Below are 24,633 nucleotides of genomic sequence, written 5' to 3' on the forward strand. Positions count from 1 at the left end.
TTAAAAATTGACTATGAAGGGCAATAACTCCTTAGGGGGTCAATTGACTATTTTGGTCATACTGACTTATTTTTAGTTCTTACTTTGCTGTACATTATTGCTGTTTACAGTTTATCTCTATCTATAATAATATTCAAGACAATAACAAAAAATCAGCAAAATTTCCTCAAAATTACCAATTCAGGGGCAGCAACCTAACAACCGATTATCCGATTCATCTGAAAATTCCAGGGCAGATGGATCGTGACCTGATCAACAATTTTACTTCCTGTCAGATTTGCTCTTTATGCTTTGGTTTTTGAGTTATAAGCCAAAAACTGCATTTTACCCCCATGTTCTATTTTTAGCCATGGCGGCCATCTTGGTTTGTTGGCCGAGTTACCGGACACATTTTTTTAACTAGATACCCCAATGATGATTATGGCTAAGTTTGGTTAAATTTAGCCCAGTAGTTTCAGAGGAGAAGATTTTTCTAAAAGATTACTAAGATTTACGAAAAATGGTTAAAAATTGACTATAAAGGGCAATAACTTCTTTAAGTGGTCAACTGACCATTTTGGTCATATTGACTTATTTATAGATCTTACTTTGCTGAAAATTATTGCTGTTTACAGTTTATCTCTATCTATAATAATATTCAAGACAATAACAAAAAAACAGCAAAATTTCCTCAAAATTACCAATTCAGGGGCAGCAACCTAACAACCGATTATCCGATTCATCTGAAAATTCCAGGGCAGATAGATCGTGACCTGATCAACAATTTTACTTCCTGTCAGATTTGCTCTTAATGCTTTGGTTTTTGAGTTATAAGCCAAAAACTGCATTTTACCCCTATGTTCTATTTTTAGCCATGGCGGCCATCTTGGTTTGTTGGCCGAGTTACCGGACACATTTTTTTAACTAGATACCCCAATGATGATTATGGCTAAGTTTGGTTAAATTTGGCCCAGCAGTTTCAGAGGAGAAGATTTTTCTAAAAGATTACTAAGATTTACGAAAAATGGTTAAAAATTGACTATAAAGGGCAATAACTCCTAAAGTGGTCAACTGACCATTTTGGTCATGTTGACTTATTTGTAGATCTTACTTTGCTGAACATTATTGCTGTTTAAAGTTTATCTCTATCTATAATAATATTCAAGATAATAACAAAAAACAGCAAAATTTCCTTAAAATTACCATTTCAGGGGCAGCAACCCAACAACGGAATGTCCAATTCATCTGAAAATTTCAGGGCAGATAGATCTTGACCTGATGAACAATTTTACCACATGTCAGATTTGCTCTAAATGCTTTGGTTTTTGAGTTATAAGCCAAAAACTGCATTTTACCCCTATGTTCTATTTTTAGCCATGGCGGCCATCTTGGTTGGTTGGGCGGGGCACCGGACACATTTTTTAAACTAGATACCCCAATGATGATTATGGTCAAGTTTGGTTAAATTTGGCCAAGTAGTTTCAGAGGAGAAGATTTTTCTAAAAGATTACTAAGATTTACGAAAAATGGTTAAAAATTGACTATAAAGGGCAATAACTCCTAAAGTGGTCAACTGACTATTTTGGTCATGTTGACTTATTTGTAGATCTTACTTTGCTGAACATTATTGCTGTTTACAGTTTATCTCTATCTATAATAATATTCAAGATAATAACAAAAAACAGCAAAATTTCCTTAAAATTACCATTTCAGGGGCAGCAACCCAACAACGAAATGTCCAATTCATCTGAAAATTTCAGGGCAGATAGATCTTGACCTGATGAACAATATTACCCCCATGTCAGATTTGCTCTAAATGCTTTGGTTTTTGAGTTATAAGCCAAAAACTGCATTTTACCCCTATGTTCTATTTTTAGCCATGGCGGCCATCTTGGTTGGTTGGGCGGGGCACCAGACACATTTTTTAAACTAGAGACCCCAATGATGATTGTGGCCAAGTTTGGTTAAATTTGGCCCAGTAGTTTCAGAGGAGAAGATTTTTGTAAAAGTTAACGCTGGACGACGACGACGGACGCCGGACGCCAAGTGATGAGAAAAGCTCACTTGGCCTTTCGGCCAGGTGAGCTAAAAATTTGTATTGTTTCAATAAAAGAAATAGAAATTTGATAATGATTTTTTTAAGATCAACTTGAAAACTATGTCAAGACATTATCCCATAATTGCACATTTAATGCTTATATTGACATGACGAGAAATCTTAACTCATTTTGATGACAATAAATTTTAGGTTTTCCTGTATGTATGTCTGGCCATATAAGGACAACTTACACTTTGATGACATCATTTTTCTTCCGGACAGATTTCCTCAGTGGTTCTCTGACTGTGATTTGTACAAACTTTTGAATCTCTGCGTAGATGTTACGTCGTATGGCATCCAGGAATACGGACTCCATCCTGGCCATCAGTAACTGTAGACCTTTTATCATAGCTATGACTTCAATGATGGCAAACTTCTCATCACTGGAGTAGTTATATCTAGTTGACTGTACAAAAAAGATTGAAGATAAACTTTCCATGTTGACTTTTATGTAATTCATGGGTTCAAGAATAAACTATATTTTAGTCCTACAAATTTGAATAAAGTCAAATACAAAACCATAAAAATACTGAAATCTTTTACACAAAATAATACTTATTTTTTTTTAGTATTTTCCCATCAAAATATATATTGTACAAATGTATTCACATATAAAGCTCTTAATATAGGGTGAAGAATATTTATTATGTATCCTGCAAATGTTGCAGTACCAGCCATAACAAAATTTTTGAACTTAAAAATAATCCATATATCTTGTGCAAACCGAAAAATATTGTATGATGAGAAAGAGGAATTCAGGCATTCACACTTTTTGAAATTGGTTCACATTACACAGTATCATCAGAAACTAGATATGCATGCAATTTTTACAATAAACATGACAGATAAAATTGAGAATCTTAAGTAAGTGTATGTACCTAGTACCTACCCTTTCATATTCCTCAGCGTCAGGAGGACAATCTTTATTTTGATGTTGATCTGTTGGATGTAACAGTTTCCAGGAATACTGAAATTGGTAGAAAATATAAATAATCATTGATTGTTTTTATGATGGCAGACCTTTTTCTTATTATTTTCTGTGAAAGCATGTTCATTGGTGCAATTCCAAATGTTGTGCCTTGTGGTTTTATAATACTCAAACTGGAAGACATTATCTTTCATTGATTTTTTTTTTCTATAATAAATAGTTGTGATGAGTGGATGAAATACCCATATCAAGGAAGATTAAGAGTTCCGTACTTCAAAAGATAATCAGAATTCATTTAATTTAATAGGGTGTGTGCATGGTATTATTGAACAAACACATAGGACAATTCTCAAAATAGAGAAACAGCTGTGTACCACAATACAATAATTAACCATGACAGGAACTATAATAAATTGCTTCGGTGAGCGCAGCTGGATACGACTGCAGATATTCAACCCTGAAAAGTTTGGCCCAAAATGGACACAATATTCACGCTTGATACAAGTCTGAATTTAAATTGTAAATAAATTTTTCAATTGTCCTTTAACCAGAAAACCCCTTGTTTTTCCCCTTTTTAGCCCCTTATTACTAAACGGTCTGAGCCATAACCCCCAGACAAATGCCAGAGTCAATCCTAACCATCCCTTTGGAAACTTGTGGTATAATTCAAAATAGATTCCCTCACTTTAACACAAATTATTGTCTGGAAACTACAAAATAAATGCTTATTTGGACCCCTTTTTAGGCCTAATTCCTGAACAGTTGGGACCATAACCCCTAAAATCAATCCCAACCTTCCTTTAGTGGTTTTAAACATTGTGTTGAAATTTTATTGATTTCTATTTACTTATACTAAAGTTATTATCTGGAAATCATCTGTCTTCAGAGGACGCTGATGACGAGGACAACAACATGATACCAATATACAAACTAAAACTTTTGCGAATGTATAAAAATGGTAAAGAAATTAGATTAATCTAAAAAGTTATTTCCACCCACCAGTTCCATGACTTGCTGTGTCCATGCAGACATGAGTTGTAACCCTCTCAGGGCTAGGTCAGTTAACTCACGATTCTCATCATCTGTACGTGGAGCCTCTCTTGTTGTCGTTATTGCCTACAAAATGAGTATGATAATTAAAGTTAAAATGTTGCAATCCATTCAAATTTTAAATAAAGCGACAAAGTCGCTGGTATTTAGAGTAATGTGCATGCTACTGACATTTAATACAGGGTGTTTGGCAGCTCTAAAAGTATCTATCATAAGAGATACTTTACTTATGCTATTTTAAAGTTACAGAATATAAATGTGTTAATGATTTGGGTATACAGCTTAATGCAAATGTTTATATGGACGATATATGTATGAATAAAGTATGACTAAAAAAGCATTTATAAAGAAACATAAAATGAGATGTTTTCAACTTGGTTTATTTTTAAATGATGCATGGTGATCCTTATGTGTATTAATTTCGGACTTTTTTTTAAAATGTGAAATTACCTTTGACTATTTTCTGTCCTTTGGATGTTGTATCTTTAACACATTCTCAATTATATTATATACCAACCCCAAATTAATTTAAATCAAAATATTCAATGTATCATTCATTTGAGCTTTGAATTATATTTAACAATAATAATAAATTGATAAGAATGAAACAGAAAATAAATGAACTTGAAATAAATTATCTGAAGGAAAATGACAGTGATTCAGAAGTACCAGGAGATTAAGTTTGAAAGTAGACATTTATGCAGGTAACGGTAGTATAACAACTTGAGATCTCACATTCATACCTAATGTCAAAGCAATATTATTCATTCATTTAGATTTATAAGAAAACAATATTCTTTTTGCAAAATTGTTTTTAAAGCTAGATCAACTCTTTAAATCTCTAAAAACACAAGGCATATCTTATAAAATTTATTTTTGATCTGATAATTTTTTATTATTTATTGGACCAACATTTCATCAAAAGTGAAAACCAGCTAAAATACTGTAGGTATAGCCCAAGTCTGAACTTTTTATGGATGGCTATTTTAATTTCAACAGAAAACTCCAATTCATTTCATACAAATCTCTAATAAAGGGGAAAAAGATCCTAAATATATGAAATATAGAAAGCAGACATTTAGAATAGCTAATTGAATAATCTTAACATGATGAGGTGAAAGATAAATGAAGTGACTTAGTCTTTGAAATGAAGTAAGGATATTAGCACTTTAAAGTAATCATCTCTATATAGTAAAATATATGAATTGAAGACAGAATCATATTGATCATGTTGATAAGAACAAACTTCATTATCTGAAAATCAGTATTCGTCAAGCCGTTAACAGATGATGTAACATGCCATTCAAGGTCAAATAAAGGCCATTAAGACAAATTATCTGTAACTGTTTTAAGGAGCTAGCATACTCTACCTCATTTTTCATTTGTAATTTCATCTGAAAGTCATGGGGGCATAATAGAAATTATTTTTAATCTATCTTTATCAAATATAAGTACATTATTATTTAAGAAATAATTTTACTGATAGATTTAGATTTTAAAATATTGAATATGAATCAAATATCGTTGACTTTGAGTAATCAAGTACATGTATTACTATGATTTAACATTCTGCAATGGCTTTAAGGTGTCAATTTTAATGGCTTAGCATTTAAATTCTTGTATTACTGAATGAATAATTGAAACCATGGTAGTGTAGATATATTCCAAGTACGAAAAATTAGGAAATTTTGTCAACTATTTCCAAAGTTGCTTAAATGTGTTTATTCACTTCAATCATGCTAATCTCCCATTTCAATCATGCTTATGTTTGATTTGAATGTTACTAAAAACCAATGATTGGAATTGTTGTAGACACCACACAGGGGGCCGGGTGTCTAAATTAATATTTGATGGCAAATGGTTCTACAATATAAACTACATTTTGGCAAAGTATGTGTTAAATTTCAATACATATATAAGTAATGAGGTACATTTGGAATACACAACAGTCAACTACACAAAAGCTGTAGAAGTAATGCCTTGAAATACTAGACTTAGTTTTAACATCGCTTCCCAGCCTTTAATTATATGCAACAACTCATATGATAAAGCAAGCACAAAATAAAGCTTGAGTAATTAGTGATTGATAAAGTCATATCAAACACTCAAGCGATAACAACAACTCTATCAAGTCTATATCTTTCTCTTATTGCTGATCATTTTCATAATTTGTAAAGTACAAAGTAGAAACTTAAAAGAAATGGATTCACTTATCTAACATAACATAATTTGTGATTTCCTTAATAATTGCACTCTGTCATTTTGACATTTCTTAAAACCTATCTATTGCAAAAATTTTAACATTGTTAATAGTTTTACAGAATGAATTCCTTAATACTTTGTACCTTTAAAAACTTAAACTTACTGTTAATTGTTTCAAAATTAAATGCTCGGTTTGTACTATATGGTATTTCATCTTTTAATAATTAACATCTATAAGTCATGTTAATTTTTCTGTCGGTTAAAATCTATCCCCAACTATTTATCAAAGACCTTGCAAACTTAAAGACTCTATATACCTCATTACTGTGACGGGCCAGCTGACTGATGTATGACATATGGTCCTCACGGATGGCCTCCAGATTGGCAAGTAAGTTAGACTGTGGACTAGGATGGGATGATTCACAGGCTGGCCACTTTCCAGGGTCAAAGTTCATACTGTACTTTATATAGTGGTATGGATTTATCTGCATGTCTCCGTAAAGTGGTACAACTTCAAGTTGCTGGAAAAATAGAGAAATTTACAGCAAATATGCTTTTTTAATTTTGATATTTTATTTGGAGGCAAGAAATAAAATATTCATCATTATCACTATTTTGTGCATTTTTCCTTTGATCTTTTTTTGTGATAATTTTTCATATCATGATTCACGCTTGAGATAGACAATAATCGCTAGAAACTAAGCAGGCACGTGGCGTTGCTAACGAAATTGACATGAAATTGACAACGTCGTCATAGGTAAAATAGCGATAAACAGATTATCATTGGTCATCTCAACTCGCCGTCCCGGCTCATGCGAGAAAATCAATCTCGTTGAGATGATCAATGATAATCTATAATTACATGCATAATTCAGATAAACCAAGTTCAAAGATAAATTCAAAGCAAAGTTTTCTTCCCTATCTGTCAATCAGTAATTAATTAACATGATATGAATACTTATTTTCTAAGGAAATAAAAGTTTCGATTATACCATTTTTTTATGATTCTTAACTTTTTTATCAGTTAAAACATGAATTTTGATTTCAAGTTGTTTTCATGTTACAATATTGGCAGATAATTTAGATTGAAAATACAATGAAAGTAACAGGGGGATGGGAAACATTTTGAAATCTAGGTGTGTTGGAATAACATGTATGGACCCTGGTGCGCACCAATAAAAAACTTAAAACCATTTTTAGTATTGGATATTTGAGAATGAAAGTCTGTAAAACTGTTATTTTCACAAAATTTCAAAGTCCAAAGCCTGTAATTTTGGCACAAGTCAGTGAAGGGGAACCAAATGTAAACTTGATATGAGTATTTTATTCTTACCTTTAGGTATTTGTCTATTTTGGTTAAATTAATTCTTTTCTTGGAGTCCATTTTATAGATGTTATTTTGTTCATTGTCAATCATAAACAACCCACAAGCCATCACCTGGGGAAGAAAAAATACTGAATTGTATTATACATTATTAGATACTTTCAGCTTTCAGTGTACTGAAAATACATAATTTAACACACATATAATACTGCAGTCCTTGGCCTACAATAAACAATCAGTTTCTTGTTCATGTTGTCTGTTACTGTTGATGTAGAATAGCATTGGGAGTTTTGATAATACCAATGTTAACTCTGTCGATTTTTTCATATTTATACAAGCAATGCATTAATCTAAGTAAATGGATAATCAAAGAACCTATATAAAATATGCCATTTGTTGAAAAGTTATCTATGAAGTTAGTAAATATATCATTTCAATTCCCTATCTTCTTTGACAAATTTCTATTCTAGCAATTTGTTTTTGACTCATTTAAATGTATTACATTATGACTGTTGGGTTTGCTCTATCACCAATATGAGATTTTTTTAGCAAAAAGGTCCAGGAAGCTTGAAATTTAAAAGTAATACATTGTATCCTCCTATGACAGTCATTACCTATTACAAAGTCAGATGACTTAATGTAGAAAGGCATACCTTAACCAACATGTATTTCTCTGATGGTTCCAGATACAATCTACTCTCATACATGTTGACACAGATGTTGATGACATCAGCTAACAATTCCTCATAACCAGGTGTGGACTGGAGGACTTCTTTTAGCATGTCTCGGATTTTGTTTTGTGTGGCCAGGAACATGGATAAATTCTGAGATTCTTGTAGAGCTTGTGGGTCAGCGATTACCTTCAGGAACTGTGCAGCCCTGAAATATCATATCACTTTAAATATGTCAATAATAACAATATAATTTCTGAACAAATTAAAAAATTTCTTAGCACAAATGTTTTTAGAACTCAATTCATTTTTTCAAAATAGAACACAATAAAACTTATTTGTACATGGTAACCAAGTAACATTTAAGTAACATTTCACAAAAAAACAACAACTTAAAATTCATTGAAAAATATAAAAATAATCTAACATGAGGTATCCAAACATGACAGCTAATAAAATACAATTTAGCAATACATACAAATATATATATAAGTCATATGAAAGACTTATTAAAACAAATAAGAGTAAATAAAGTAATGAAACTATAATTTAAATTTTAAAGAAAAGTAGTAAGAAAATAAATACATAAGTTTCAGCAGTAACAACAGGATATACTTCATAAGCAAGAGTTTAATGAAGAAATAGAAAAAAATATATCGTGCAAGGTAAGTTATTTAAAAAAAAAGAAAAATACTCACCAATTTATATTAATAGTTATAAGAACCGGTACAGAAAACCCTTTTATATGATATTCAATTTAGAAAGTGTCTATGCTATTTTATTTGTTTTGTAGTAGAAATGTGGATTGAATTTTCATCTTTTGGTAGTACATGTAATTGCAATCATGACTAATAGTTATAAACCTTTATACTGAAATGTGATTTTAAATTTATTATTTATCAAACGATTGGATAAATTAGAATTTTTAAAGGATTTTACAAGAACTTTATTAACATTTTGGTCAAATTTCATGTTGCTTTATTATCAGTAAAAAAATATTTGACACTAGACAAAATAAGGATGAGAGAGGCAAGGATAAATTTAAGTTAGTCCAGTAATGTGAGAAGAGTAAATTAAAAAAAAATTAAACAGACAACTTTAACTGATAGACTTACAATGGATTGATTGATTGGAGTTTAATGCCACTTTGTGCTTTTTTTGTGGTAATTTGTCTTTATAAGAGGAGGAAGTCAAAGTGACCAGACAGAACCACAACCTTTGGTAGGAGAACTGACAATCCTAGACAATTAAGATTGGAGTTGAGCACACTTGTATGTGCTGTATAGTATGTTGACAGGCCATTAAAACTGTAATTTGATTACTTTTAAAAAACAAAAGTTCACGCTGGCAATATGAGCCAGCTGAACTGAAAAATAAATTGGACTGAATAGATTTCACATTGAATAATTGCATAAATAACATCAATTATTTTACATGTTTTACAAAGAATTTAAACGAAGAATTAAAAAAAAAGATAATTTAAATGAAGATTCATGCTCTTGAATCATTTAACACCAATATAAAAGAAATATAGCTATAACTAAGGAAGACAGATACTAAACACCTCTAAATATAAGTAAGATCACCACAACAAATAGTCTCAATCAGACAGATGCAGAAAATTATATATTAATAAATAATTGTCTACAAAAACAAAATTGTTCATTGTACACACATTTTTACTCTAAAACAAAAATTGTCAGATAAGGTAACTTAATAAAATAATGACTATAAGCTAAAAGGGAGATGTCTGTTTTGAGGAGACCTCTTTTTAAAAAAAAGTTGTCAAGAAGAAATTACCCTAAATGAATTTCATAAAACACATATAGGGTAAAATAGAAAACTTTCAATTATTATAGTAATCTTTGGTAAATGGGTGCTGCAACCAAATTTATTCATTTATATTTTCTTTTAATTCAGAAAAAAATCATTCTTCAGGAACATTAGAAGTTCTCTTTTGTTAAATAAATAATCATTTTATGCAAGATTTTAAGATAAGATTATTTGTTAAACTTATCTGCATCTGCATGATCAAGACTACAAGGCTACTACACAATTAAGTTACTATCCCCTAACTGCAATGTCCCCAAAACAACACACACACAGACCCTCACCTCCTAAATGCTGAATAATCATTTCTGATACTGGCTTTCATATTTTTTAACTGATCTAGCTCAGCAAATGTATTAATGAACTTCCCCAGGGTCAATAAATAGGCCTCAGATACAAAATCATTTCTTTTCTGTATGTGACACAAACGTTTCACTTCACCCCCAAATCGTTCAATGGATTCACGCTGTAAAGTATAATTAACTGTTTTATAATATGATATGATTTGGAACTTCAACCCCAACGACTTTAAGAATGGATCTATGCTCATTCCCTGTGGAAAAAAAATCTGAAATCAAATTCTGCATTTGAGATATGTTTAAATTCTTTTTAGTACCACTGCACCCTTTTTAGCTTATAAATATAACCAACTTTCATTATTTTGAAACAAATAAGATGTCTAAATATTTATATCAAAAAATGATTATAAGAAGAAAAAAATGAAACATAGTCTCTTCTAAAATAAACTTTTTGAAATGATCCTCCACTAAGAATTTAGTAACCGAAAATTTTTGTTCTAAATCTTTTTTTAAGAAATTCTTTGTGAAATTTATTTTAATAGCTTCTGTTTTTCCCATTCCAAATAATGAGAGTTGATTTTATGTATCCTCCATACAGCAACAAATCTTTGTTTTGAGGTTGTATGAAATACTTTTAGAAGTGCTGCCCCTTTCTAATCTCTATAAAACAATTAATTTATTAATTCCTATAGCTACTATACACATTTCCTATAAAAATCTTCCAAGTTGTGATAATTTAGCTAATGAATATAACTAGCAAATATTTCAAACCAGTGAAAACAATGACATCAAACATATCTGGAGTAATAGATTAAAAATTATACCATTCAAGGAAATTTTAAGCTAAAGATACTGATTTCATAATAGAAACATGCTTAATTATTAAAACAGATTTAGCAAAAAAAAAGTTTCTGAAGAATTAAAGCAGACATACTATCTTTTAATATATATGTCCAAGGTTGATTGGTATTGTGCAAATATCATTCATAAGCATTAATTTCATGAATATCCATATGATATTTCTGATTTCATATTTTTACTGGTAGTTTTTATGAATAGCATATTCATTGGGCAATATAAAGCACAGATAACATACATGGAAAAGAATAAAAGATAATTGTAAAGTAATCAGAAATGATGCTGCAATTTAGAGAAAATACATGCAAGAAAAGAAATGTGTAAATGGGAAAAACAAACTTGTGAAAAAAAAATAATTATAGAAACAAGCAACATGACATTTATCAAAGTTCAGTTTTTTTACAATAAAATTTGAAATTCTATCTTTAATTTTTGTTTTTTCAAAATCAACATTATCTGCTTAAATCAAATATCAGTGAATTATCTTTCATTTACTGAAAATCTTGAATTCTTTCCATTTGGTCCAAAACTGACTGCTCAGTAAAACAAAGATGGTTGTATTTCTACAAAATTATTTTTTAAACTCAAAAGCTGCACGATTATTTAATATGTATGCAGCAGAAAGGATTTTCAATCAAAAAAGTTTTCCTCTGTCTTAAAAAGTGTGGCAAATTCTTTTGAATACAATCTTATACAAGTTGTTTTCTATAATTGAAAACAACAATTTAATACAAGTTTAAAATGCTGAATATTTACCACCATCTTGTAACAAAACTAAGCAGTCACATGGCATGTGAGTAAATAATGTTACATATCTTCCACGGTATGTTGTATATAGTGTATATCTTCTGCCTATGATATGTCTGCTCAAGACTCACCTTCTAAAGGCAGAGTAATCATTACTGATACTCGCTTTCATGTTTTTTAACTGATCAAGCTCAACAAATGTATTGATGAACTTTCCTAAGGTCAATAAATAGGCCTCAGAAACAAAATCATTTCTCTTCTGAACGTGACAAAGACGTTTTATCTGCTCACCAAATCTGTCTATAGCATTTTTCTACAAATTAAAAGACGTATAAATTCTTATCAATTTTGGCTTCTGTTATCATAGTATTCCTTGTTCTGAAATACAAAAAGAATGTTAATAGTTATCAAAGGTACCAGATCAAATAACATACAAATCATTAAGCATGTTTAGCAGTATCTGAAACAATTAAAACATACATTCTCTACCTTATTCTATGAATAATTTACCAGTCAATACTCATATTTATTATTTGTTGTTGGCTGAATGTACAGTGACAAAAAGTATAAATAACTCATTAATATTCAAGAAGAAAACAAATTATTGTACACACATATGAAGGTACAGATTGAGTACAAAGAAAATTTTGTTATTTCTAGGATGAAAGTTATCATTTTTTTTGAGGATTTATTTTAATTGAAAAACATAAAAAAAAAAAGAAGATTCCAAAGTGGCAATAATAAATGCAAGCCAATAAGCAGAAATTACGGTGACAATACCAACTTTAGTATTCGCTCAAAAACATACATCATTAATTCTTTCAAGGACTACACAGAAGATGAATGAGATTCAAGAAAGCTTGAATTTAAACGTTTTAATTATGAGGTAAATGTAACTTCCTGAAAGATGTTCTAACTGATTGCCTAAAGTATTTATTTGAATAACACTTCTTTATAATATCTATAAGAAACTATGATAAAATTACAGGAAGTGGTGTTATCCAAATCTGAAATGTCAAGGTCATTGTTACAGCTACATGTATTATGTAAAATATTATGCAATCATCTTTAAAATGAGACTTTGTTTTTGTTCTGAAGTTACAAGCAATGTTTTAATTGGCAACACGAAAATCATGTGTAAGGTTATATTTTATTTAAATCTAAAAAAACATTTGCAGCCCCCCTCCCAAATTATAACATGTAAATATTATGTTTGCAAGTATACTTATAAAAAATAACTTATGACAATGCTTTAAACTTCTTATTTCAGCTCTTATAATTACCACAAAATACATAAATTCCATAAGTTTTGACACTTGTGGATCCAGGACTTCCACAATCTTATTGTAAATCTCTGATCTGTTAGGTTGTTCATTACTTTTCACCTGAAATACAAGTATTTTTTTACAGCTTCATTTATAGTTAAACAATAATAATGGCTTACATCCTCAGCGTTTGGTGTATAGTCATCACATTGCCAATGTACATCTCCTTGTTTAACTATTAGAATTTATACTGTAGTTTTATTGGTCACTAACTAGTAAAACTTTTAAGGGTACTGCTTAAATCAGGCCCTCTTTTTATATTTATTTATATACATGTTTGAAATATGATCATATCATTCCTCAGAGTTAATGCCCTTCAATTTGCATCAGAGTGCAAGGTTATTCCATGCTTCTGACCAACAAGGTTAAAAACAATGGTCTGATTTTTGTTTATTAGTCAAATTTGTTGTAAGGAAATTAAAAAAAAATTGATGAATGGATCTCAATGGTTTTCCATACTTTTTTTTTTAGAAATGAGACCCTGATCTGATTTTGGAATAAAATCAGGTTTTGATGATATAAACATGTTTATTTTCTCAGTGAATCATTTTACATTTTGTGATGCTGGACTTAAAAAGCTTACTATAGTATAAGACAACGTTTTTCTCATTCATGAAGGCTGTACAGTGACTTACAGTTGCTTCAATCTATGTCAACCAAAATGGGACTGACAGACTAATTTACTACTAATGAATTGACAGACCAGTAAATGTAATGCCCCTCCTCCATTACCCTATGGGAATTGATTTGTTAATATACATGTATACTTGAATCTTAAAGTTCAGTATATGTGTTATCATTTATTCTATTTACCTGTGGTAAGGCTCTAGAACAGCATCTCCATGTGTATAATATTGCAGCAAACTCTTGCCCTTTCTCTAATAGCTTGTTCTGTAAAAATATATGATCAAGTTTATACAGTGGCAAAAATTCAAAACAACTCTGGTTACCTTTATCAGGCTGATCTATAGTACAATTCAGATAATTTTCAGTCTTGGTGGTAGTAGTTCACAGCGCTGAGAATTATAGATTAGGCAAACCTCATAAATGATGAGCTTGCCTTTTTTCAAAGAATATTTATATCAACATTATTGGTGCTGATTGAAAGTGTTCACATTATTGCACTTCAAATATGATCCTGTCCCAAGTCAGGAGCCTTTGGCCTTTGTTAGTCTTGTATTATGATTTTAAATTTTAGTTTCTTGTGTATATTTCAGAGTTCAGTATGACGTCCATTATCACTGAACTAGTATACATTTTTGTTTAGGGGCCAGCTGAAGCACGTCTCTGGTTCATGAGTCTCTCGCTGCATTGGAGACCCATTGGGTGCCTTCTGCTGTTGTCTGCTCTTTGGTCGGGTTGTTGTTTCGTTGACAAATTCCCCATTTCCATTCTCAATTTCATATGTATATATTGTACATACCAAATCTGCATGAACTGTGGCCTCTTCTATATACTTGGCAACCCCAGTGACATAGGCATTTCTATCCTCAAAATTAGTGTCAAAGTTAGCTTGGTAATGGATGGACAATGACAGGCCTTCTATACAAGGTTGTTGATCAGGTAAAGGCAATTCATCCAGTACATCTACATTCTGTAGGGCGTCGGTCAGGGATATCTTGTCTCCAGACATTTTTCAAAGCTAAAAAGAAGAAAATTAATTTCTAAATGTGTGGGATGATAGCGTCATATAATCATATATTAACAGAGATAGGTGAGGCAATGAGTTTTGAAGAATTCAAGTAGGAGTTACAGTACTAGTAGTAGTATGAATTAATGGTAACTTAGTACATTTGACAATATTTAAGGATTAGAAAATCATTTTGTTGAAAATGTTGAATTAACACCAAGGAAAAAGTCAAAATTTCGAATTGACTAGCAACATTACAAGTTCAGCATATACATGATATGCATTTTGTACATGTATGTACATCGAAGGAATATCAATAAATGTCATCAGTTTGTGTGTTTTCCTCTTATCAAATATCTCCTGCTGGTAGTATGACTATGAACAAAAGAAACAAACATGTTAATGTAGCATTGAAATAATACTCATTATCTTTGAAATGTAATAACTGATCTTAAGTACAGTTTTGTATTCATGATATTTGAGTACATTGTATTTGCCCAATTGACTGTGAATTACAGATGCATCCTGTTGTGTTGAACTCGCTTGTGCTAAAATCTCTAATGAGTAGAACTAATTTAAAAGTCTTAGTAAAATTCTGTATGATCAATGCATTTTTACCACTGATGGGTAGAACTTGGTTGATTTGAATACTTGGTTAAATCAAGTAAATTTTATAGTCCATTTGATATAAAATTAATGTACATTGACCTGAGGTATTGAGATTCAAAAATATGAATTTTAATAAAATTTATACATTTGTGTCATTGTAGTTTCATAGAAGCAAAAGGGTATATACAGTTTGGGATCACCAGTCTGTCCTGCTTTTTTTAGGGTGCCAACATGATATACTTTATATTGTAATGCAACCTTGTCGCTAATTCATGAGACCCAAAAATAGGGGCGTCCAACAGGTCAGGAATAACCACCAATTGGTGGATTATACCTCAATTGACGTATAATCCACCAATTAAGGTATATTATAATTGGTAAGGACCAATTGACGTATAATGCAAATTTTTTGTAATAAAATACTAGTGTGAGATAGGAGCATGATTTTGCAACTTGCAACCTATTTTATGACCCTTATTGAGTCCTTCAAATTAAGTTTTGTCAAAGCCTTCTGCATCTCTTGAGAATGCATGTGTACAACAATTCTTTTGTTGAAACATTTGTACTACATGTATTGACCATGATTGACTTTTGATAATTGAATTCAAGTATTAACAAGTCAGGGGACTTACTTAAATGAGTGATTTTCTAAATCACTGATTCAAGTAACATTATTTCCATAAAGGTTGAAAGTAAGAGTTGTCTTTCTTTAATAATCACCTATTTAAGTAGTACAAAATAATCACTAGAAGAAGTGATTTAATTTTACTGTAGCTTTAAATATAGAATACTAATGGTCCAGGGACTAATTATGTTTCTAAACTTATCAGAACTAACATCCATGTTGTCTAGGATGACTAGGTCATTTCAGGTGATGACCTTGTACTGAATCGAGGATAATGACATAAAACTCACTTGTTTAAGTATCATACCTCAATTTCCTTCCCAAAAATCACTCCTTTAAGAATCATTATTTTAATAACCCCCACTAATTTCAACACCCCGAACAGTGAAATTTTTATGGTGAACAGTAAAATTTTATGACATAATCTGAAAGATGAAACCTTGAACTTTACAGGAAAAATACTCCCACTGCTGGGAAAAATCTGTTAAGAAAGTATCAGTTCATTATGTAAAGCCATTATTATAGCATTTTTTCAACTAAAATAGAATTTGCAGCTAAATGATAGCATCAAAGGCATAAACCTTGATACTTAAAAGAAGCAAAAATTCACTTTTTTCAATTTTACTAATGAAAAGATATTTTTTAAACATAATGGGTTTAAAATTTTGGTAAAACTACAAAATCACAATTTGTGACAAAACTTTGAATTTGCTACTCAAATAAGTGATTTAACTGACTGAACAAAGAGCTCCATTCACCTGAGGAGTTGTACTCATGATCACATGACCATGATGACTGCAGACAGTAAATGATGTCCATACACCTTATCGCTATTTGTCCGCCATTACTGGATATCACACAGGTTCCCGTAAAATGTTGACATGACAATACAAAATATATGACACCACAATCATGACAATGGAAAAGTGATTGTTGTGTGCGTCAAAAGTTCAAGCGGCTGGGTCAGCCGGAGATAGCGATAAGGTGTATTGACAGGTGATTACACTTTACAGGTAAATATGCCAATCAAGAATTGACAAGATACATTTGTACATGTAACAATAGAAGAAACTGAAAATACAATTATTGATTAAATGCAATATGTTATGTCACTATATATACTAAACTAGGAATGTTTGACAAGTTTTCATACCATAATATGATTTCAAGAAAACAATGCTTCATTTGGGTAGAATAATTTGTTTTGAAGAACAAAGAATTATACACCAATACACCTTATCGCTATTTGTCCGCCATTACTAGATATCACACAGGTTCCCGTAAAATTTTGACGTCACAATACAAAATATCTGACGCCACAATGGAAAAGTGATTGTTGTATGCGTCTAAAAGCTGCGGCTGGGTCGGCAAGGATTAGCGATAAGGTGTATTGGTCTATACCATTAATGTCAATTGGTGGATTATATGTCAATTGAGGTATAATCCACCAATTGATGGTTATTCCTGACCTGTCCAAAATAGAACATCAACAATAAGTAAGGAAGTAAGTAAGTAATGACTTTATTTAAAGGGGGTAACTCAATTAGCTAAGCTTTCACTAAATTATCTACCTTGTTGCCCTTGAGAAATTATAACAATTCTATCTGAGAATTAATCTGGATCTCATAGATCTGGTTCCTACCTTGCATTAACCTACTAACGGTTACGTTCAGTGACAGATACATGTGAGCCTACCCGAAATTATATTGTTCCTCAAAGAAAAATCTCGCTCTTCCTCCTATAAACTATAAAAGAGGAAGAGCTAGAGTTCGACAGGATTGATATTTGATACTACTTTTTGAATGCAAAATGTCGACTTGACTGCAAGTGCACAATCTATATAAATAATGTTTTACATGTCCCTGTTTTGCTTATGTCGTTCATCCGATTAATTACCTTTAAACTTCACATAATAAGGAAATGTCAGTTTTCATTTTTTATCATTTTTGATAACTTCCGGATTTACTTGACCATAGGGGGCGCTGCGAACAAAAGCAACTGACTGGTTACCTGCGGCTATTGACTGATCTTCTTTGAGATTTGAACAATAGGTAGTCAGTTTATTTCCCATTGAAAAACTAATTTCCCTACCATATTCGGAAGTGCAACGATTACCGTATTTGTACTCATGCAAATGACATGGCGCTGTAAAAATAACATTAATAATTTGATCATAACTTAATACTTCAATTATTTCTTTACTCATTCTAATTTAGAAACAAATAGTTTTCCATGTGTGCAGGGGCGGATGCAGGAATTTTCGAAAGGGGGGGTGTTAACCCAGGGCACCCAGGGCAAAGGGGGGGGTGCAAAACATATGTCCCGATACAAATGCATTGATCGGCAAAAATAAAGGGGGGGTGCGCACCCCCGGAACCCCCCCCCCTGGATCCGCCACTGGTGTGCATACAGTAAATTTCTGAGTTTTGTTGAAAAAAAAGTAACAAAAATTTAAGGCAACAGGAAAAGATGGTATCTATCTCTTCAAAAGTACTAAAATTATCTTATTTGAATTATCCAATCCAATTTCTAAACTACTGAATAAATCATTTGAATCGGCTGTTTTACCAGATAAATTAAAAGAAGAACAAGAAATACCGACTCTACATAAAAAATACACTCTTGATAAAGGAAACTAAAGACCTTAAATTGAATATTGGAAAAGGTTTAAGATCAGAATAAATATGTAGTGCTGACTCTCAGCTATATAAATAAACGTTTTTACACTTTTGGTATTTAGCTGAATCTTGCCTCCGCGAATGACCTTAAATCTACTCCGAATCACCTTTTGACGTTGAGCAACAATCACTTTTAAATTGTGACGTCAAATAATTTTAAATTATGATGTCAAAGTTTACGGGAACCTGTGTGATTTTACGCAATGGCGGACAAATTTGCATACAAGTGTAAATACGTCTATTTATAGACTTGTCCAAGGCTTTTGACTGCCTACACCATGACCTCCTCCTACTAATATTAAATCCTATGGTGTTTCCACCTACTCTCTTAAACTTTTGGAAAGCTATTTAACTAACAGAAAACAGTGTGTTAAAGGAGGTACTAATTTAAGCTACTGACAAACAATGTTTAAAAGGTGCCACAAGGTTCGATATTAAGGCCTACATTATTTTTCAAATTTTAAATGACATTTCTTTATTTTATTCATAAAAGTGAACTCTATAATCATGCAGATGACAACCCCCTTTCATATGCAGATAAAGATTTAGATAAATTAACTAATACCAAGGAATTGTATATTTAAATATACAATTCCTTGCTAATACTTCAGAAGATGTGGAAAGCAAAAATTTTGATAAATTGGTTCTCAATATACAATAAAATAAAATGAAAGCTAATCCAGAAAAATGTCAAGCAATACCTGTAGGTAAAAAAACTAAAGACAAAAACCTAAATTTGAATTAGAAGGTAATGAAATAGAATGTGAAGATAACGTTAAACTTCTAGGTGTAATAATAGGTTTTAAACTAAATTTCAATGAACATCATAATCTTTCAGTCAGTTTAATTGAAGTCTGGAGCTGGCATGTCAGTTAACTGCTAGTAGACCTTTTTAACATCTCTCGACACCTACAGTTGAGAACGACTACGACAGGTAAAATGTGAAGGGTAGTCTCAAAAATAAAAAAATAAATGAGATCATTATTAATTTTATTGCTTTCAATCATTGACAATGATAAAACTTTCATACAGAGTCCAAATGACATGATTTTGTTTTAATTTGTTATAAAGAAAATGATAGACTTTAAGTCACATTTCATCTTTTAGACATTTAGCTTCTAGCTGTCCTGGTTGAATTTGGAAAACGAAAAGAACAAATCATGTTCTATTGTAGTTGATATTTTAAAATTAAACAATGATTATGTTGGTTTACAAGGGCGGCACATGTCTGTTAGTTTTGGCCTTGTATGCCTCAATAATGTACTCAATACTTTGTATCATTTCAATTCACCAATTTGGTGTTCCACTTGAATTCTGTATTCACCAGTCACTGCTTAAATGTTGTAGCATTGAAACGAGGGGTCTTTTATATTTTTTTTCAAAATTCATCTAGGAAAAACTTTACCTCGAACAAGATATCTTGAAGCGGAGAAGACCGTCGTTGATAATAATAATAATAAAAAAAAACGTGATCTTTTCCTTTGACCTAAAAAATCAATATGTAATTATGTAAAAATTGAAAATGTACATCGACTGAGGTGAAGATCGGTGGAAAAACACAAAGTTGAGCGTGTTCACAAGTGTGATACGGACGGACCAGTATTCTTTTTCATTTTTGAAAAACATCATGAAAGCTTTTACACCAACAAATTAAATCGTTATTGGCATGCGGCAAATATTTGGCGAAAGACTCACATCATCACAAAAGTGAAGAGAAAATGGGTTAGGATTCTGAATGATTGGAATATTTGTTTAATCAATTCAACATGAAATGTCGTGCAAATACATACGAAATAAGAATATTATATGACAGAGACATATGTGTGGTAGACGTTTCCCCTTTCGGGAAAATCCAGAAATCGAGAAAGGGAAATCAAGAAATTGAGTAATCGGGAAATCGAGAAATAGAGAAAGCAAAAACGCAAAATTGAGAATTCATTTCGCGTTTTAGCGTTTTCGTGTTTCCTCTTTCGTGTTTTGGCGTTTTTGCCTTCTTGATTTCTCGATTTTTCGATTTCCCGATCTTATATATTTCCAATTTCTGGATTCCCTATTTCTCGATTTTCCGATTTCCCGATTTTCTCAATTTCTCGATTTCTCGAATTCCCAATTTCGCGTTTGCAAAATGAACGGAGAATTCACGAAAACGCGAAAAGGCGAAATAAATGGCCGCATCCGGCCACCATACATATATTTATTTATTTATTTATTTGGTTGATATATATTCTTAAACTATAATAGTCAAAACAGTATAAAACCGCCAATCCAATATGTTACGTGATGATAATCATGATGATTTTTGTCTTTGAGACGACCCATCCATTTTACCTGTAAACTGTAGGTGTCATTAGTCGATGTCGAGAGATGTTGAAAAGGTTTACTAGTCTGTTGTTATTTATGTATTATTGTCATTTTGTTTATTTTCTTTGGTTACATCTTCTGACATCAGACTCGGACTTCTCTTGAACTGAATTTTAATGTGCGTATTGTTATGCTTTTACTTTTCTACACTGGTTAGAGGTATAGGGGGAGGGTTGAGATCTCACAAACATGTTTAACCCCGCCGCATTTTTTGCGCCTGTCCCAAGTCAGGAGCCTCTGGCCTTTGTTAGTCTTGTATTATTTAAATTTTAGTTTCTTGTGTACAATTTGGAAATAAGTATGGCGTTCATTATCACTGAACTAGTATATATTTGTTTAGGGGCCAGCTGAAGGACGCCTCCGGGTGCGGGAATTTCTCGCTACATTGAAGACCTGTTGGTGACCTTCTGCTGTTGTGTTTTTTTATTTTGGTCGGGTTGTTGTCTCTTTGACACATTCCCCATTTCCATTCTCAATTTTATGTCTCTATAATATGTAAAAAAGCATCCAAAGAAACAATTAAATGTATTAAAAAGAATAGATAAACACCTCAGTGACTAAACTCGGAAAATTACCAATTTATTATTCTTTCATAATGTCCAATTTTAATTACTGCCCACTAGTTTGTCAGTTTGTGGGGAGGTTAATACAAATTGATAGAGAAAATTCAAGAGAGAGCAATAAGTTTTATCTTTGAAGACTATTCAGCAAGTTATGAAGATCTACTCTGCAAATCAAAATTACCATCTTTAAAAATAAGAAGAATGCGATCTTAGGCTATTGAAGTTTTCAAAATTGTTAATAAAGATGGTCCTGTACATATCTCCATAATTTAATACACTCGAAAGAAAACACTTACTCTTTCAGATACCAGAATACAGCCGATCTACCACATGTAAGAACTTCTGCATATGGCCTACAATCTTTAAGGTATGCGGGTGCTAAGCTTTGGAATGAGCTGCCAGATGAGCTTCGATAGCAATCATCTTTAACTCAATTCTAGAACTTCATAGGCGGATCAGGGGGCCCCCTTTCGTAGAAAAATTTAGTTTGATTATATAGGGAATCACTGAAGCATGACTGATTTGGGCCCCCTTAGGTCATTCAGCACCCCCCTCCTTATGAAAAGTTCCGCCACTGAACTTGATAAGTTCTTGGTCTGTATTGCAGCTCATGCCAATGTTTTGCCTGCAAAACCAGTTAATATCTGTTCATTATTTTTATTTTCAGCATGACAAACTTTTTTTGTTATCTTCAATATAGTGCTTCTGCTGCTTTGTGCTAATTTTACTAAATAACTAATCTATATGTGCTTTTAATGTTCTTTTTATGAGCAAACCATTTTGTTTTTGATTTTGTGTTTTTATCTCATAATTGTATGTACCAGTATGACTGTGTTTAACTTTTAAGATGCTTAAGGTGGTATAGGAGTCTACAATAAAAATGATAGAATTTGTTCATACTTTGCCAAAACGTAGTATCTATTGATATATGTTGAAAAATATAATAAAAATGATAGGTCACCGTGCATTTTCTCAAGCTACAGGACGTGACAAAATAACACATTTTGTATGGATTATACAGGAAAAAACACCATTTTGTGATTAGAAACTAAACAAAATGATAGAATTGTTAAATACTTAAGGAAAAGATAGCTTTCAGACAATGCTTTGAGAATATCAAAAGAAAAGATAGGGTCACCGTACGTTTTTTTCCGGCTAAAATACAAAATAGGAAAATTTCATATAGAATCCTTCAGAAAATGCACTGTTTTAGAGTTACCTCCCCTTGAAATGCCAATTTAAAAAAAAAATTAAAAACAACCAAAACTAATCAACATTTGCAAAAATATTAATATTTGTAAGTTATATTCTTATAAATTGGTTCTTTTAAATCAAAATCACATTAAATATCTGCATTCCTGCATCCCATTTTGCTAACTTGATAGAAAAATTCTTGCTTTATATGTTTGATAAAGCTTTATGTCTTATGTCTTATGTCGGTAAATAAATTTTCGTTTTCCAAGACGGAAGTCAATATTGCCATAAAGTAAAGTTATCGTTATTTAAAGTCGGGTTGCAGCAGAGAAAACAAACAAATAGAAGTTTTTAACGACCTTGACTGGCAAAATACAGCCTTTGTACGGTCGGATAATGTATTTTTATCTTACTTCCTATACATTTCTAGGAATGTGATTTGTAAGACGCGTGGAGACCTTGTATAGACTGTATATTTCATATTAGGTTAGTAGGGAGGCGGGGCTTATTTCATACACGGTTAGTAGTGGTGTTGCGTCCCTTTATATTCCATATTAGGTTAGAAAGGAGGCGGGCTTATTTCATACACGGTTAGTAGTGGTGTTACGTCCCTTTATAAAAACAAAACGGTACTAAGAAAAAATCTAAAAGGTTCCAACAGACGAAGAAATTGAAGATTAAGATTGAAATTAATTCATAAAACACATTTAAACCTACTGACAAATTGTTATTGCTGGCATCTGTTTTTTTTAGGATTAATGGAAGTATTTTCTTTATGCTAACAGTATTGAAGACTTGCTTATTTTGATAGGTCACTAGTCTAAATTTCACACGTTAAGATAGTCGGTAAGATAAATTCGTTACATAGTGTGCTAGTGACATAATACGGTCAATATGGGGTCAGTAAATTCCATATGGATTTGAAATTTACTGACCCCATATACATGTATAACGTATTAAGTCACTAGCACACTATGTGACTAATAATATGTCTCTGGTTGCAGTAATGCCATAATATATGATAACAAGGGACACGAGTTCTTTAGAGCTCTTTAACCGACCGATATCAAATAACAAACTTACATGTAATAGCACTGATCTGATGATCAGATACATATAACAACACAAACATACAGAAAGACAGCACATACATGTAACTCATACATAGTTAGCAAATGCAAAATATCCGTCATTATGAAAAAGTTTCCTACACATCATTTGTTACATTTTTTTCGCAGGCTTCAAAGTAAAGTCATATTTACATGAACTGCAGGTAGTTTTCTGAAAAACACCAGGTAAAGACAAAAATTTTGAACTGGCCAAAAGTTGGTGAGCTCATTAGCTCACTCCGCTGGCACTCAATAGTGAGTGAGCTAAAATCAAACGACTTTAAAGAATATAGAAAAGGATACAGAACCCTCGGCAAAATACGCATTCAATGCAGAATACATTAATATATTTTATAGGTCAGATAAGTAAGTATATAGGTAGATGAATAGAATAATAATAATAATTTAAGTATTTGTTGACATAGTTTAACACGGTGGCAAACAAATGAACTATCTACACTATCTGATAATATCTTAATTATCATCCAAATGGTAATATCAATCATAAATGTATATATCAATATATTATCGTCAAAGGATATAAAGTTTGACC

At 31.5% G+C, this 24,633-nt stretch overlaps 1 protein-coding gene across 6 annotated transcripts in view; it reads right to left on the bottom strand.

Annotated features, from left to right (window-relative positions):
- Nucleotides 1–18,255, bottom strand: part of LOC139484755 (cytoplasmic FMR1-interacting protein-like) — a 59,137-nt gene extending 40,882 nt beyond the window's left edge. For 2 of the 6 annotated variants that reach the window (XM_071268675.1, XM_071268674.1), the window contains exons 1-12: nucleotides 18,072–18,255; nucleotides 14,735–14,953; nucleotides 14,125–14,202; nucleotides 13,270–13,371; nucleotides 12,118–12,299; nucleotides 8,235–8,460; nucleotides 7,591–7,695; nucleotides 6,575–6,778; nucleotides 5,426–5,449; nucleotides 4,005–4,121; nucleotides 2,967–3,044; nucleotides 2,269–2,483 (exon numbers count right to left, since the gene is read on the bottom strand). In XM_071268675.1, coding sequence (XP_071124776.1) covers nucleotides 2,269–2,483; nucleotides 2,967–3,044; nucleotides 4,005–4,121; nucleotides 5,426–5,449; nucleotides 6,575–6,778; nucleotides 7,591–7,695; nucleotides 8,235–8,460; nucleotides 12,118–12,299; nucleotides 13,270–13,371; nucleotides 14,125–14,202; nucleotides 14,735–14,944 — 1,541 coding nt within the window. In that variant the 5' untranslated portion in view covers nucleotides 14,945–14,953; nucleotides 18,072–18,255. Of the gene's footprint in view, nucleotides 1–2,268; nucleotides 2,484–2,966; nucleotides 3,045–4,004; nucleotides 4,122–5,425; nucleotides 5,450–6,574; nucleotides 6,779–7,590; nucleotides 7,696–8,234; nucleotides 8,461–10,366; nucleotides 10,549–12,117; nucleotides 12,300–13,269; nucleotides 13,372–14,124; nucleotides 14,203–14,734; nucleotides 14,954–18,071 lie in introns of all 6 variants that reach the window. The other 4 variants (XM_071268679.1, XM_071268677.1, XM_071268676.1 and 1 more) reach the window with 3 other exon arrangements.
- Nucleotides 18,256–24,633: the final 6,378 nt, after the last annotated feature.

The sequence above is a fragment of the Mytilus edulis genome, chromosome 8 (genome assembly GCF_963676685.1).
Source record: "Mytilus edulis chromosome 8, xbMytEdul2.2, whole genome shotgun sequence".
Classification (NCBI taxonomy): Eukaryota; Metazoa; Mollusca; class Bivalvia; order Mytilida; family Mytilidae; genus Mytilus; species Mytilus edulis.